The sequence below is a fragment of the Dryobates pubescens genome, chromosome 5 (genome assembly GCF_014839835.1).
Source record: "Dryobates pubescens isolate bDryPub1 chromosome 5, bDryPub1.pri, whole genome shotgun sequence".
NCBI classification, from domain to species: domain Eukaryota; kingdom Metazoa; phylum Chordata; class Aves; order Piciformes; family Picidae; genus Dryobates; species Dryobates pubescens.
The window spans coordinates 29,953,866-29,971,510 of record NC_071616.1 but is presented as its reverse complement, the minus strand read 5'-3'; the positions used below and the strand labels follow the sequence as shown (position 1 = coordinate 29,971,510).

Below are 17,645 nucleotides of genomic sequence, written 5' to 3'. Positions count from 1 at the left end.
ACTTTTCAAAATGCAGTTAACTGAAATTCTTAACCTGGAAGCATAGCCCCTTATCTTTGTTACTCACATCCTACACCTTACTAGGTTTCCTGAGGAAATTACCCCAATTCCTGCCTCTTTTTTTCTTTTTTTAATGCATTTTATGACATTAAAGTATGCAGGTTCAGACACTCGTCAGTTCCAAAAGGAGAATACATTGAATTGTACTGCTCTCTTTAAAACCACGTCTGTAGGAGACCGAGGTATAATTCATCTCCTTCGCCAGGACGAGCTGCTGAAGGCTTGCCTGTCCATGTCTCACGCTCAGTCAGTGCTGATAACAACTGGATTTCCTACCCACTTCACTCACGAACCACCGGAAGAGAATGACGGGCCCCCAGGAGCCCTTGCTATTGCAGCTATGTTGCAGGCCTTGGAGAAAGAGGTTGCCATAGTAACCGACCAGAGAGCCATGAATCTGAACAAAAAGATTATCGAGGAGGCTGTTCAAATAGGTAAGACACCGTTTTTAACTTGCCAGTTTGAGCCAGGGTTTGCTTCAGTTAATCTCACTGTCGCTTTTATTTTTTGGTCTGGAGAGTGAACCAGAGTTCATCCTCTGAGCTCTGACCAGCATTGCTATGATGACACTGTTCAACCTAGCTAGCTTCAAGTTAATGCTTACATGTCTGGGTTCTGATTCGGTATTAACTATTTGTGACAAATTTTGTATGTCTGGGCTTTTTTGGGGTTTGTTTTGGGTTTTTTTAAGCTTCTCAAGCACATATCAAGAAGAAAGGTACATGGTATCTGAATTGCATTTTGCTTCCCTGTAGGAATCCTGAAGAAACCCATTCCTCTGTTGAGTTATCAAAGGGAAAGTGCTGATTCAGCTTTAACATTTTTGTGTGAGAATGGGAATCCTGGAAAACCTAGGTATGTGTATTCAACTCTTGAGAATGGGTCACACCTCTGTTGGTAGAGTTATAACAAAAATGATGACCATTATCTAAGAAGGTACAATGGTTACAAGTAAATTCTTCAGACTTCGGATGAACAAAACAAACTTTGAAGCCAAACACTGGTATTGGAGCACACCAACTACAGAATTCCATGTTATTCTGCAGTCATGCATTTCTGGAGCCCAAAAGGAACAGTGATACCTTGTATTTCAATAAATACAAACATTTCTAAAAGTTTTTCAGTTATTATTCCGTAGATAGAGATATACACATGCAATATAAATCTATCATTTTACCTACTTTAAAATCAGTGAGAAAATCAGAAAGGGGAAGTATTACATCAGAATTAGTAAAGGAAACAGGAAAAGAATTTTGGAGCGTGTTCACTTTCTAGAACTTTGCCTCCAATCTACACAACTGGAGAATCTGATTGGATTTAAAAAAACATGTGCTTGCAATAATTGTTTTTAGGAAGTATTATAGATGTATGCATGCCCTTCTCAATTGAGCTGCTTGTGTATGCATTTCTGAGTGTACAGAGTTGGGAAAAATTCAGAGCCGTACAAAGTGTGTGATTTGCTAACTAGCTGCACATATATTTCATTGCCTAGCAGGCAACTTACTTTTCCTTTAACTAGGCATAAACTGTTCATTCATACTGATCTTTCCTTGTAAAGCATTTTAATGTCATTGTTGCTTTCGGTTTGTTCTGTTTACTAAAACATTCTTTCCTCCTGGTATTTGCTTCATCAGCTTATTCAGGTCACATTTCTTTCCCCAGGTCAGTGGAAAGAATGCTGTAATAATATGCATGATACTGTCATAATTTTTAATATATTGTCTTAAACCAAATTTCTATTGTTTTAAAAATGCATTTTGTAGCTGTGCAAAACATAATTACAACCAGTTTCTATTTCAATCGATCCCACAGCCCCAAAAAGCTAAAATAAGTATTAACTTAGAGCAGACAACTAACCTGCTTAAGGTCTCTGGAGTCACTGTAGATACCTGCCCGCAGAAACATGAAGTAATTCAGCAAAACTGGAGAAACAGAAACAAAAACAAAATAATTCAAATCTAGCATAGAGTACTGTGTACTAAAATTCTCCCTAAAACATAGGTCATCTGCAGTACATCTGTCTTCTTTCATAACTAGCAAAATATTCATAGGCATAGAACCCAAACCCCACAAATCTAAAGACCCAAACCAAAAAACCCCCTAACTAGAAACAAATGAACGTTTGCTAAACACTGTACTTTAAGCAGAGACTATACACCCTCTGACAAGGATTTAGGTTATCATTAATTTGCCACTTTTTTGTTTTCTTTGAAAACACAGAGACTAATGTCTTACATAATATTAAGTATTTTAACATGAAACAGAGCAAGGCCTGGTGACTGATGCAAAGGACTGATAGATGGATCTCAGGAACTTACCTTTTCTTAGTGGTAAACGCAGAATGAGGCAGTTGCACTGAAGGTATAAAGAAACTGACTAACATTTGAAAATAGACTGTAGAGAACTACATTCAAAAATAACAGTTATCCAAGTTTTACTTTCAGTCCCAAATGTCATAAAATAGGACCAAGCACAACAGGAGGAGCAGCCAACAGGAGAGTTTAAGTGAGAATCACAGCTGTGACTCCTCTTTTCTGTTTTACCACATGTCTCTGACCAGATTTGATCACCTGGTAGCAATAGAGCGTGCTGGGATGGCTGCTGATGGCAATTATTACAATGCCAGGAAAGTTAACATTAAACATCTCGTTGATCCCATAGATGAACTATTTTTAGCTGCACAAACCATTCCAGGAGTCACAACAACAGGTATGTGTGTGTTTGTGTTATATTTTCAGAAGCCACAGAAGCACTGAACAGGAACTCTTACTTAAAGTGAAAGGAAGCAGGAGGCAAGTGCTGAATAACTGCTTGCAGGCTACAGCTGTCTGTTTTGATTGAATTTAAAGAGACCATGGCTGAAGAAAAATTACAAGTTTCTATTGAAAGGTTCACACAGATGAAAAAAGTGAAGGAGCTGATTTCAAAGATAAAGATATTATTTATTTAAAGATAAAAATGCAAGCCCAGATGTGGCTATTGTCTATACATCAGTGTGCATGCATAAACTTCTCTAAGTGTGGGTTTTGACACTGACTCTATTCTGCATTTTGTGTGTGAAAGACAGCATAGAAAGCAAATGACTGTTGAATTTCCATTCATTACTCATATTATTCCATTCAGATTATCCATTACATATTAAAATACTATAGCTATTTTTATGATTTTTACACCTCTGCTAAAACAGCAGTCTGGATAGAATCTTAGTTTAGCTTGTTTCTTAGCAGTGCCTTTTCTTGAACTGGGGTTGCATGTTTGCATCTAGTGTAATAGTTGCTTCTCCAACTAAATATACACATACAGTAATAATTTTTGAGTACACTGACCTTCATGACAAAACTACATTAGCTTTGACAGATACATCTTATAAGAATGCTTTTAGCAACACAGTGCTCCTCTCTTTTGCTGATAGTCTTTTTTTCCTGAAAACTTCATTGTATCATCTGGTTTTGAACAAATGTATCAAAATCAAGGTATATATGAAGGTATATATGAAGTGTAGTACAATATCCTTGCATAGTTAAATGCCTCCTGCTGCACTGTGTTGCCCAAAACACAGTTGGGAGGTACATAATTCATACAAATATTAGAAACAAAATTAGAAATGTGTCAGAAAATTAGAAATAAGTACCCCTAGCAGGCTGATTTCAGTCACATCAAAAGTTATCTGCTGAGCTGTCTTTTTTATTTCTTCTAGTGCTGTGCACTCACTCCACAAAAGATGTTACTGAAACCACATGCTGGGTTTTTTTTAGCTGTCATACAATTGACATAACTAGATGCTATTTATATGGGAGCTAATGAAAAGCTTTCCAAAGCAATGCATAAAATAAATGAGGTCACACTTGTGCTTTCTACAAATGCTTTTTAGCACAGAAGACTGACGTTTCCTGCATTTTTTTCATGAAAGTAGTTTCAGGAACCAATGCAGTCAGTGAAAACTTGCATGGAGAGTACAACAGAACTATTTTCCCTCTTCCTGGAAAGCGCTCAGGCCTTTAGGAGAGGAGGATTCATCTTGTCTATTTTCAGACATCTATATTTGAAATGTCTGCCTTGGGGTGAGATGACTTGAATGTTTGAAGGGTCTGTTTCTCTCTGGTGACTTTAAAAGAAGTGTAGCTGACTGGCTCATGTGTGGACGGCTGTGTTTTGTCAGGTGACTCTCATGGTGGAAATCTACAGTAAAATGTAGTCCTCTGCCAATGTGTAGAGGAAGAAGAAAACAGATGGTACAGGAAAATTTTCAGTGAGGTGTTCTTTTTTTCCCAGTGTAATACTGATAGGAGCCATCCACAGCAGTAGATCTATTAATTGCATAACCAGAACATCAACAAAGACAAGGAAAAGCAAAGCAAGGCTGATAGGGAAAAGAACCCAAAAACAACCAAGCAAGGATTAGTATCTTTTCATTAAATAAACTGTTGATGATCTTTGAAGGACAAGAATTCATTTTAGCCTTTTTAAATAATATTAAGAGCAAAATTTTGGATTTTGAATATAAGAAAACTCAAAATGCTGTGTGGATTGTTCCAAGAGAGTAGTGACCGCCGTGTTTCTGTGTGATGAGAGAGGCATCGTGGTTGTCACTACCTGTTTGAAAAGTGCTACCAACAAACAGGTTTTAGAAGCACCATTAAGTCTCAACACCTAAATATATGTGAGCAGATTATTAAAGCAGCTAAGAAAAAAGGTTAACCTTTCCATGGTAAATCCTTTTATGTCAGTTTTATGTCATTCAGTTACACTCTCTTTGACTATATAAACTTCAGGAGGTAAATAAATAACTGATGCTGAAATATAACTTTCAGTGTCACTTAAGTAAGAAATTTGCTACGGGCTTATGTGAGGTGTTTATGCAGTTACTACAGTGTTAGATTTATCCATTTGGAGGGTTGAAATGCAGATTATAAATATTGTAATTTCTCTCCTGTAGCACATGCTATTCATTAAAGCACAGTCACATTTCAAATTCAGATACAGTATGCTGCAGTGAGGACTTGAAGCTTTTTGCTATTCTGTTTCACAGATATTGACTTGGTTTTTTTTCTATAAAGTCTTCAAACTGACAGATTTAGACTAACTGGTGAGAAATATTAATTTCCATTTAAATGAATGGATTTTTTTGTGGGGTTTATATATTTTTTTAATGCTATCTAGAGGTACTATCCAGTTTTCATGTAACCATCTATTGTATATGTTGCACTCGTCTCCAAATCTCTGAATGATATGCAACAATTTTATGTCCCAAACACAGAATTGTCTAGAATTTTCCTGAAATTACATCGGTCCCACTGATTTTACTGGAATCACTGAGACAAATAGGTAGTGTTCCTTCTTGACCAGCAAAAATCAAGGCCTTACACCCTGAAAAAAAGAGCACATTAAAACAAAGAAGAAAGAAGCTTCATAAATTACTAGAAAAAAATCAAACATTGATAGTACACAGTGTTGGACTCTTCGTAGATGGTGGCACAATGATCTGTATGAAACAACCAGTACACTAAGCCCTACATCTGCCAAAATGCTTATGTATATTTTTGCTTATCTTTCTGCAATAATTGCTAATTTTAATCTCTCTTGTTAATTAAAGCTTTTAACAAAGTTTTCTGTGCTTGCTTTATTATAGAATCACAGGATAATTTCTCATGTTCATTTCTTTTGTGTTGTCTTTATTTCTGCTAATGTAATTATGATCATGCATTCTGTCTTAATTCTGTCTGCAGTTCATGAGACCTTGATGATTTTGATTTCTTTGGCTGCACCAATACAGCATGTATTGCATATATACACCTACAAGCTGACATGTGATAGGCGACGCTTTCAGCTATTGCATTCACAGTCTTCTGGTTGTAGACACTTTTGATGAAATAGAATAAATTGTCTCACATGGAGCTATGAACTGTTACAGCATCTCATGGGAAGACACTGGATGCTTCCTAAATGGATGATTAGTTATATGTTGGGCTCGTACTAATCTGGAGTTTTTCTCTTTTAATAAAGGTGTTGGAGATGGAGGAAATGAATTAGGAATGGGCAAAGTAAAAGATGCTGTAAAGAAGCACATAAAAAATGGAGATGTTATAGCTTGTGATGTTGAAGCTGATTTTACTATTGTAGCTGGTAAGGAATTTTTTTTTGAGGGGGTGGGAGCACTGTTGATTTTTGGAAATAGAACTGACATGAAAACATTTGTCTTTCCAACATATTGGCCCTTTCTTTGTACAAGCAAGCAAACAGGTCTGTCTCTGGACTGCATCAAATTTTCTGCATAGTTAAGCAAAGACAGCTCCAGCAGGAACAGCAGAAAACTGAAGATGTGTTGTGAAGGAAGTGCATTTAATTGGAAATAGTTGGGAAAATCCTGAATACCCATGAAATATCACCTCTTTAATAAAATAACAAGAAAGACTGCAGAATAGATCTATGTGGGAATTGTCTATGCACATACAAATTTTCACTGTAATAAAAGTTGAATGCTATAGTTAAAATTCTCTTCCACCAAAACATCTTAAGCAGCACAAAATAACATTTGCAGTGAGTTAGAGTGTGGTGATAATTAAATATATTTCTTATGGCTATATGTACCTAGGAGGGCTGCTTGGGCAATTTGCTGATTTTTTTTGGTTTTTCCCTTCAAAAGCAACTGACCCTGCAAAGCAAAGTGAGGTGGAGTTTTGGCCATGTTTAAGTGTGAAAACCTACATGCACTAAAACAACTTCAGAGTTTTTGAAAAAGTTGCTATTCTGTGACTCTGGAAAAGGTATCAGGCAGCAGAGATTGATACCTTCTCACAGCAAGTTTCAGTTCTAACAATCTCCAATACAGTCTTGACAAACAAGCTGTCAAACCAGAACATGGACTGATCTGATAACAGCCTACAGAAAATGTATGGATATTGACTACATTAGATTGGGTGTGTGATGGTGAGGGGGTTTATATGATACTTACATCGAGGACACTCATCAGGACACAGACAGTTCATTTCACCGTGCCTTCCCATCTTATAAACCAGCTGAACTCTTCAATACATCATCATTTATGACCGAAAAGGGATTCTCCAGAATGGAACAGCATTCCTTTGTAAGATCTGACAACAGTTTGCCTGGTTTAGGATACTTTATAAATTTTTTTTTGCCTCTGTGTGGTTAAAAACAAAAGACAGTGGGCTGTAGCACGGCTCCTCACGGTTTGTGGACTTCACATTAAGCCAAGCTGAACTGTGCTACAGAAGATGCCCACTAAGGTTTTTGCTTTGTTGGAAAGAAAAGCCACAAATTAAGCTAGATGAAAACTTGCAGAAGTACTGCTGAGAGCACTATAGTATGTGAAGCAATTCTGTATTTCTGAAACAAATATTCCAAATTCATAGCAATAGTTAATTCATATCCACATTCCATTTTGCCATCAATACTTGAGACTCAGTTGTACATGCCCAATGACACGTGCAGGTTAGGAATCTTGGCAGTAAGTTTGTTGGGGTTTTCTTACACTTTGATTTCATGGTGATGTTCTTTTGCAGGAGTCTCTAACTGGGGAGGTTATGCCATTGCTTGTGCTCTGTATATCCTCAACACTTGTGAAATACACGACCGCTATCTGAGGAAAGCTGTTGGATTTCCACAGTTATCTAAGAGGACGATCTGGCTTTCAGCACTTCCCTCTGTTGCCAAGGTAAACTCCATAGGGCTAAAGAGTTTAAGGAGTTTGCTTATGACATGCAGGTGGAATCAGCTGCCAACTGCTAAATCCTGCCCAGTCCACTTCAATAGCTTACTTTCACATGATCTTTTGGTAACTTTTGGGAATCCCTGGGGAACGAGCAGTCACACTGTACTTAAAACTTGCTGCAAAGGATTCAAGACAGATGGAACATAAAAATCCTCCAAAATTATTGTATTTGTGCACTGTGATCTCAAGCACAAGATACCACTACAGTCTTACAGACAGTGCAAGAAATCTTTCTATTGTGATACAAGGATTAAAATTTCCTGGTCAATTCCATAACATCCTTCATGATTTTAGAAATCTCTGTGGTAGTCTCCTTTGGGTGTCTCCTTTTGCAAAATGAAAAGTCACAGTCATAATACAGAAGCTACTCCATATTTCTGACCTTTCCACCTTTTCTAGTTCTGTTAGAACCTTTCTGTAATTTGTTTTGAATGTTCCTAAATGAAAGTTGGAGAATGACTTGAGATGAATATTTTAAAACGTGTTTTGACTAATGCAGCGCTGAACAGTGTGATATTCTGGGAATGCAAAGGTTTCAGACTGAGGAAAAGTAAAATGACTGAGAGGGGTGAGAAATGACTGTGATCTGTGCTCATCCTGCTAAGCATGTGGCTCTATTTTTAACTTGGCAGTGTTGGGGTTTTTTTTAAAGGAAGGTTTATTCCATAGCTGTAATAACTTAGGGACTTCAGTTTTATTGGCAGAGTATCTCTACGGAGGTACAAAACCATTTCGTTTGTGAATTCCAAAAATGCTAAGCAAAGTGCAATTGTCTACCACAGATACTGCCCACAACAGTGGAGCGTTTCTCCTGGGAGTATATTCTGCATGAAACTCCAACAAAGCTCCTCTTTTAGAGAGAGTGTAGAGTAGGTTCTACTTTTGCTGTTTTGATTCTTTCCATTTTAATTTTTTAACTGAGTGTCATAAACCTGAAACTGTTTCCAGCATTTAACACAGACATGTAGCCACTTCTCCTTTGATTTAGAAAGCATATGCACCTTTCAGTACAATATTTCCCAAAACCAGATTAATTACTTCTAATGTAGTGGTTTCGCCCTTTAAATTAATATATCCTAAAACTACTGTGATCAAAATTCTCGATAATGAGGTACTATAATTAAATGTGATAGTCTGTACAGGAAATCCTTCTTGTTTTTATTTTGTGAAGCTACACAGCTGGGAATATTGATAATGATCCAGTAATGGGCTACCCTAAGTGCAATACTAAAATCTATTGAGATAAAATTAATGGAAAGGGTTTTAGGGAAGAGAGAAGGTTACAAAATGTCTGACAAGACAATATGATATCTTTAATTACAACCCACACAACAGTCAACAGTGCAGAAGATTGAACACATTAGTATCTACACACTCCATTAGTATGAAAAGATTCAGACCATTTATGTTTATATGGCTACTTTAGGCCCAACCCAGCTCTTTTAATGTGATAATAATTACCCCAGTAGGACAAAGAGCACCACCACATGTCCCCAACTTGATGTTTATATCTGTCTGTTTGTAACTGGAAAGAAGATATTTGAAGGAGTGCCCAAGCAGCAGACAGCTTTCTTATAATGTGTTTCATTCTTCTTCCACAAAAAGGCATTTCTCCCATTAAAACTGTAGATCATAAGCACCACACAAAGACTTCCCCTAAAACACAAAAGTTATATCTCTGCAAGAAACCTCAGAACTGTGGAGCTCTCCATTCCCACTGACATTGAGATTGTTCTAAGTGCATGGGTTAGTCTGCACATACATGCTGCTGGGAGATACTGCAAGGCTCCTTGAGAACTTGATGAGCATGAAACAATTTCATCTAGGCAATCTTTACTCACCTTTCAGTTGTGGAGCTGAATTATAATTATGTTGGTTAATACATGGTGAGTTTGATTTTTCAGATGTTCATGGTACTTTTATACTGAAGTGACTGTAGGGAGATATATTAATTCATACATATTCAAACGTACTTCATGCTAAACATCCTACTGTCAGCTCTGCATTTCATGGAATCAACCAGGTTGGAAAAGACCTCAGAGATCATCTAAGTTCATTTCCTTGCATCTCATATCTATTTTAATTACCAGGCAGTTGTTCTTCTACTGAACTCTTTATGAATGGAAAGAAATTATCTGTATAGTACTGCTTTTGAATTTATGACCTATAAGAATATGAATTACTTCATGAATGAGCAATATATAAAGATGTGACATGTGTTTTAGTATTATTAGCTTTATCATTCATAGGGAGTTTTTTTCCCATGAATGAAGTGCAAATTAACAAATTCTCTTTCTGTTAACTTATTTTCCTGGTTACCCAATTCCTACATTAATTATTTACTAAAGAAATACTGTGAGCAAATTGCAGCACTTTGCAGCTAAGGAAGCGTGTTGTACAATTGAGTATGTTCCTTACAAATGGAAACAATAGTATTTGATGATAGAATATGTTTTCTCAGGCAGTTACATACTATTAAATGAGCAAGACTTTTTTCTACATGTAAGCAGATCAGAGAGTTCTAACATGTAAATATGTAGGAGAAAATTCAAATTAGAAATTACATTTTATGTATCCAGCCCAGGTGTCTCTTCTGTGGCTGGAAGGATCTGATTTACCGCTTTGGAAATAGATACTTGGTGCTGAGAAAAACCTCTCCCATGCAGAAAGATCAGGTGCTTGTATTTGCATTCATATATATATGAGCAATCAGATGACATAAGCTGATGTATGCTTTTAATTTTAGAAACTAGGAAGCAACACTTTTTTATGGTACCAATGTATTCAGGTAATTGCCTTAAATGGCTGTATTAGTGCTGTGTTGCTACATGGGGTTAAGACTGACACTATGTAACCCAGCGTAGTTTTTCTTTAATAGAACTCCAGTGCCTCGTTTAACTTTGTTTCACCTAACTACATGAGGAGGAAATGTAAGACAAATCTTTATAAAGTGCATTCAGAAAGCAAGTCACCAAATTATACTAAGTTCTCTGCTAATTGACTGTGCAAGGTATCCTTTAATTCCTTCCAAAATGATCGTATTTTGGCCATGTACTGGATTATGTAATACATAGAATACATAGAATACATAGAATACATAGAATAAACCAGGTTGGAAGAGACCCTCAAGATCATCGCGTCCAACCCATCAACCAATCCAACACCGCCCAAGCAACTAACCCACGGCACCAAGCACCCTGTCAAGTCTTCTCCTAAAAACCTCCAGTGATGGCGACTCCACCACCTCCCCAGGCAGCCCATTCCAATGTGCAATCACTCTTTCTGTATAGAACTTTTTTCTAACATCCAGCCTGAACCTCCCCTGGCGCAGCCTGAGACTGTGTCCTCTTGTTCTGGTACTGCTTGCCTGGGAGAAGAGACCAACATCCGTCTGTCTACAACCTCCCTTCAGGTAGTTGTAGAGAGTAATAAGGTCACCCCTGAGTCTCCTCTTCTCCAGGCTAAGCAACCCCAGCTCCCTCAGCCTCTCCTCGTAGGGCTTATGTTCCAAACCCCTCACCAACTTTGTTGCCCTTTTCTGGACACGCTCCAGCAAGTCAACATCCTTCCTAAACTGAGGGGCCCAGAACTGGACACAGTACTCAAGGTGCGGCCTAACCAGTAAGACACAATCATATTGTGTCTTCATTCAGATCTAAAGATACTGTATTCTTTATGGTTCAGGAGTCTTCCTGGGGGGAGAATCTCTAACATTTACTAAGAGAATATCTGACATTTTAACTTTATCATTTTTTCATCATTTCTGTCCAAGAGAAAAAGGATTTTGTTAGGAATATCAAACAAGAACTATTTAAACCTATAGAAGTATTTGTTAATGACACTGGCAGGGCTGTTTCAGTAGCAGTTTCCATCGAAGCAGAATTTCTCACAAATGGAAACAGAACAGTAGGCCGAAGGCCAGAAAAGGCATTCCTAGCAAAGAAAGGGAAGAAAAGATAGTGCAACACTATTTTAAAGTCTTGTGCAGATTACCATGGAGTTGAGGCAAGAAGCAGCTAAGCCATGAGCAGGCTTTTTATGTTACTAAATTTTTATTAACAGAACTAGAGAAATAAATTATCTTTATAGCAAATACTAAGACAGTAGGAGTTCTATTGTGTGCATTACTGTCAAATGAAAAGTAAAGCACTTTTTGGTGCCCAACTGAAACTAGGTCTTCTCATTTCACCGTTCGTAGCAGCAGTGTTTCTTCAGAGCTGATTTTATCCTGACTTTTCACGTCACAAAGCTAACTGCCCATAGCTCACAGACAAGGATTTCCTCTGTGTACTTTAACAGATCAACTTGGAACGTGCTTTTCTATATACTTACATTACTGTTAAACAAGAAAATGACTGTTATAAACACAAAATTGAGTTGTAGGTCAAAACAAAGTACATTCTATTTCAAAGCACCCAAAGAAGAACAGTTCCAGGGTTTTCTTTCTTCTCCATCCCTTTCCTAAGCAGCCAGAATTGTCATAAAATCAATAGGGGAAAGAAGAAGGGGAAAAAAAACCCCACCATAATAAAAAAAGGACAGAGAGCAAATGGCATGCAGAGATCACAGAAGATGTAGGAAATGAAAGTGATTGTGCAGCCTGTTCAGGTACTCTCTGTAACCATTTTTCCTCATGAATCCTCTTTCCCTTCTCTTCTTTTTCTTTTAAAATGTATCTGCAGTCAGCTGCTGCACTGGGGAAATGACAGGTAGTGTTCTGAGATTCTTTGGGTGGAAGTTCCTCTGATTCTGATTTGTGCAATATAGGAACTTGAAACTATGGGGAAAGAAAAGATTCATCTTTCTGAATTGACACTGGTGTGCTGTTTGGAGAATTGTGGAGAATATAATATCATTCAGTAATTAAGCAGCAGTCAAGAATATAAGCCTTTTGACTCTGGGACAAGGGGAAAAGGGTATCATCAAATTACTATCAAAATAAATACCAAGGATGTGGTCAGTTTCTCCTAGAATTAAGATAACAACAAAACACTTGATGAATGCTTTTTTTCTGATTCAGAATTTTAATTATATCCTATTTCTCTCTGGTTTTTAAGGAAGACAAACTTCTGAAAACGCTTGTGAGGCACGGGGTCCGCAGTGGGAAAACTGCCAGCCTGGAGATGGAAGTGGATGGGCTGCCCTTCTACACCACTCACTCACTTATGATTGAAAAGCTGCTGCAAGAAGTGCAACAGTGACTGGCTCTAATGATTTCTCTATCAAGAGTCATTCCCATGTATCCCTTTGGTTCCCACAAGGTATAAAGGATCAGAAAATGTGACCTTTCATCTCTGGTGTCTTGGTTGCACAAAACCATTCATTTTTACCCTTACAACATCTCTGTGAAGAGAGAAGGGGATATCATCATGCTGATTTTGTCTGCCTTTCTTTTCTGTAATTTTATAATGGATAATAGATATTAAATGATATTATATACTAAGAGGTGATCTGTTTTTTACAAAGAAAGCTTCTGATTAAAATGAAACATTATTGCATTGCTGTTCCTGTTTTGCTAACCTTATAACAGTAACAGGAAGTAACTCTTGCAGCACCTTGGATTTAAAAATACTATGTGGTGGGGAAGACAGCTGCAGTGAAGAGGACAGGTTCAAACCAAAAAAGACCCAGTAAGCGTTACAGTAGTGAAAGTTGTTAAATACAGCTCCCTTGCACTCTTCCTGAGGCCCCTCTAAAACTGTTCTCTTATGGTGGTGGATTGTGGAAGTGTGAGATTAAGTGTGGAGCTTTAGCTGAGCTAATGAAAATGAGGGTAGTGCTGCCAAGCTTCTGTGTAAAGGGTGGCTACACCATGTGCCTCCTTCCTATTTGTAGTTTGTCATTTATATATTTTTCCCCTTTCTGGGTAATTTAGGAAGGTAGTAGATATGTCAGGGTATCTCACTGTTAAGAATAAATTAATTTTAATCACTATTTGTGTATGTAATCAAGGCTTAGAAATTAAAGCATGATAAGAAATTAAAACAAAAGATTTGCATTCAGTATTAAAATTATTTAAATGAACATTTAGATGATTTCCAGCTATATAAATTCAGCTTCTGATGATACTGTGTGAAGCAAAATTAAATTATACCTCAAAGGCTTAGTAATGCTGAACCAGTACATGAGAAGTGGCTGTGAATTGTGTCCGAGTTTTGTCATTTAAAGCCATGATTCTATTTGAACTCCAGATGAGTGTCAGGGCTGAAGTCCTACATATTGTCAGCCCTCACAGAAGGGGAGGACAGGGTGTATTTGATATATGTGACACTGTACTTCTCAGGCACTGTTCCTTTAGTTGTCATAAACCATAGAATAGAATAGAATAGAATAGAATAGAATAGACCAGACCAGGTTGGAAGAGACCTTCAAGATCATCGTGTCCAACCTATCATCACTGTGCTTTAACAGGATGAGAAAGGTAGTTGGATTTAGCCACTGCTTTTTAATAAAGAACAGTGGAGTTCCATCAGTCTGCAGCACCTTGCATCTACTTTCCTTTCAGGCAAGAGAGTTTTATTTTTCTTCTCTTATGTAAGACAAACACATACCTTTTTGAGAATGAGAAAAATCAGTCTGTACCACAAATATCAGCATGCTTTGAACATGAATATTCTGAAGTCCTTTAGGATGCATAGCTTTTGAATGCTTAAAACAATTGAACATGTGAGAGAAAAAAAAAATTAAATCTTAATGTTAGACTTGCTGACAGACATTCAAACTCACCAAACCTCCCAACATTTGTTTTGTGAATCACTTGTCCTTTTAGATTCATTCTACTTCATGTCTTCTTGAAGGATGTTGCAGTTCAACTGTCCGTGACGTTTCACAACTGGAAAATAACTCCTTTTGAAGTCTCCACACTCTCCAAACTCTATCTATTAAGTAAAATATTGCATATAAATTCTTGAGCTTTTTGCCAAAGCCAGCAACCCCACAGGATGGCACGTGTTCACTGCTGCACAGAAAACACAACTTGAAATGGGCATAGTTTAAAATAGTCAGTTTGGGAAATCATGCAGCTGATTTATTCTGCTCAGAAGCTTATTACTCCAACAGGTGCAATTTATATTATTTTTCCCAACACTAGCTTTTGCCAAACCCCACTTTAACTTAATAAGCCTTTTCCCCTTTTTTTCCCCCTAAACAAAGGTTCTAACAGTCAGATTTCATTAAGAATTATAAAATGAAATTATTTTTTCCCTCTAATGTGTGTTTTTTAAATCTCATCTCCTGTGCAGTCCCTAGCCCTGCAGTTAATCTGACAGCAGTGTGCAGAATATCTCTAGCAATCATATTAGGACCTCTGATTTGACTGTGTTGTGGCTGAGATGGAAAGAAAAGCTCTGAGTGAGACTTACCTCTGCCCAGTATTGGTTACAGTTCTCGGTAAGGGAAAGGGGAAGAGGAAGGAGAAGGGGAAGAGAAAAGGGAAGGAGAAGGGGAAAAGAAAAGGGAAAAGAAAAAGGGAAAGAGAAGGGGAAAGGGGAAAGGCAAGGGAAAGGGGAAAGAGAAGGGAAAGGGGAAAGAGAAGGGAAAGGGGAAAGAGAAGGGAAAGGGGAAAGAGAAGGGAAAGGGGAAAGAGAAGGGAAAGGGGAAAGAGAAGGGAAAGGGGAAAGAGAAGGGAAAGGGGAAAGAGAAGGGAAAGGGGAAAGGGGAAAGAGAAGGGAAAGGGGAAAGGGGAAAGAGAAGGGAAAGGGGAAAGGGGAAAGAGAAGGGAAAGGGAAAGGGGAAAGAGAAGGGAAAGGGAAAGGGGAAAGAGAAGGGAAAGGGGAAAGAGAAGGGAAAGGGGAAAGAGAAGGGAAAGGGGAAAGAGAAGGGAAAGGGGAAAGAGAAGGGAAAGGGGAAAGAGAAGGGAAAGGGGAAAGAGAAGGGAAAGGGGAAAGAGAAGGGAAAGGGGAAAGAGAAGGGAAAGGGGAAGGGGAATGGAAAAGGGGAGGAGAAGGGGAATGGAAAAGGGGAGGGAAAAGGGAAGGAGAAGCAGAAGGGAGAAGGAGAAGGAAAAGGAGAAGGAGAAGGAGGAGAACACACCTCTTTTTTTTCTCTTGTGAGTTAGCAGGTTGAATGTTGACAACTGCAGCAGCAGAATGCTAGATGCTATTATACAAGTTCCCATTTGAATTTCAATTGCAGCAGCTGACCACATCAAAGTACCAACTCAAATAAGCTTTAATCCTTCAGATGATAGTTTGATGTAATATGGCATGCTCTGCAGTCCAGATGTCTAATTTAAACAAAGAGTAACAGTAAGAAGTGAAGCATAAACAGGACAACAAATATTTCATCCTAAACCAAACCACATATCTTACAGCCTGCCAGGTCATGGTGGTCCAAGTAGGTGGCTTGGCGATTAACAACATACAAGCACGGCATTATGGCAGCTGTGGGTCCCTGCCTTATGACCCTTTTGTTACAGGCAGGAGATTAGAGGAAAGATTAGGAGAAAGTAAAACTAAACAGCACTAACAGTCAAAAGAAAAAAACACATTTAATAAGCTAATTAATCCAGGCTGGTGAGTCATCTAAGTATAAAGAAATATAAAATAATTAAACAAACCAAATGTTAACCTAAGCAAACCTAATCCTCTCTTGAGAGTGTGGACACGAATCCTCTCTGCAAGGGGAAGGAGGAGAGACTCTGTAGTACCGCAAATGAAAACTGTTGGCCAAAGCCATAAGATAGTTCTTACAAACACAGAGTGAACAAACAGAGGAAACAAGTAATAAAAATATTCTTTATTAAACATACCCCCTAATTTAATAATTGTTCTCAAGGTATATTCCTTTTAGAAACTGAAGACAAATAAGGCTGTGTTACAGTGACATACATCAGATACCAGGAGTAGGCTGTCTATCTAAGGAATCTTTTGATATTCAAAAAAAAAAAAGAAATTAAACTGATTATAATGCTGGAAGTTATCCTCCCTAAACTGCAGAGAGGCATTCCAAGGAAGTTTTGGAACCAGAAGTGAAAGGACGAGGCAATATTCATGGTGTAACAGTTACAGATACAAGAAGGTATGATGAGCAGATCACAAAGCATCATAAAGTATTCATTATTATAATAAATAATAATAACTAAAAATAGAGAGGAGATGGTGGTAGAGAAAATACTCCAGAGCACAACTCATACATCTTCAACTACCATTATCTCCACTTCTTCCTGTTGTTGGTTTTTTTCCTGTTTAAGAAAGAAACAGATCATTCATACATCCTATTTCTGATGCTGCATTTACTGAATCATGAGCAAACCCTAAGCCACAGTATCTGTGGGAGAAAAGAGTTTTAATAGAATCCATGAGCAATCTCCTTACCAAATGCATTGTTATTTGTCTGCTGCACAAGACACACAAATTACAAAGGACACAATCAAAACCTCAGCAAGATGTAGAACTTAGATGTAACTAAATTTGTCTTTGACACAGGAACTCTGAGAAGCACATGGGTTCAAAGTACCTCATGTACTACCAACCACCTCTCCTTTTGCAAGTTATCAGACCAAATTATTTATGTCCATCAAGTCCAGGAGTTCCCATACCTCTGGTAGTCAATAGAAACTTTATGATGAGGTTAAACAGTCAAACAACTGACAAAAGGTCTCAGGAGATGCTGAATGCCTTGTGCAAGAAAGTCACACGTAATTGGATTGCTTATTTTAGGAGGCTTGCTCTGGCATGGTCTCTGGAGGCCTTGAGGCTGACTAAAGGAGAAGTTATTTCAGAGAGTTGCAGAAATGCCTTTTTTTTTTTTGAAGTACATATGGGAGCATTTGATTTGTTCTGTCTCCAACCTTTTCAGCAGATGATGGCAGCTTGTAAAGACTTAGTTCCTCTAGATGCCACAGAGGCAAAAA

General features: G+C 37.8%; 1 protein-coding gene across 1 annotated transcript in view; it reads left to right on the top strand.

The window, feature by feature from the left end:
* The window catches only part of DGLUCY (D-glutamate cyclase), a 45,090-nt gene extending 32,066 nt beyond the window's left edge, over window positions 1–13,024 (top strand). Inside the window, exons 9-14 of the mRNA XM_009904824.2 lie at window positions 234–494; window positions 816–915; window positions 2,621–2,769; window positions 6,064–6,183; window positions 7,584–7,735; window positions 12,850–13,024. Of these exons, the coding sequence (XP_009903126.1) occupies window positions 234–494; window positions 816–915; window positions 2,621–2,769; window positions 6,064–6,183; window positions 7,584–7,735; window positions 12,850–12,993 (926 nt within the window). The 3' untranslated portion in view covers window positions 12,994–13,024. The remainder of the gene's footprint in view (window positions 1–233; window positions 495–815; window positions 916–2,620; window positions 2,770–6,063; window positions 6,184–7,583; window positions 7,736–12,849) is intronic.
* The last annotated feature ends 4,621 nt before the right edge of the window (window positions 13,025–17,645 follow it).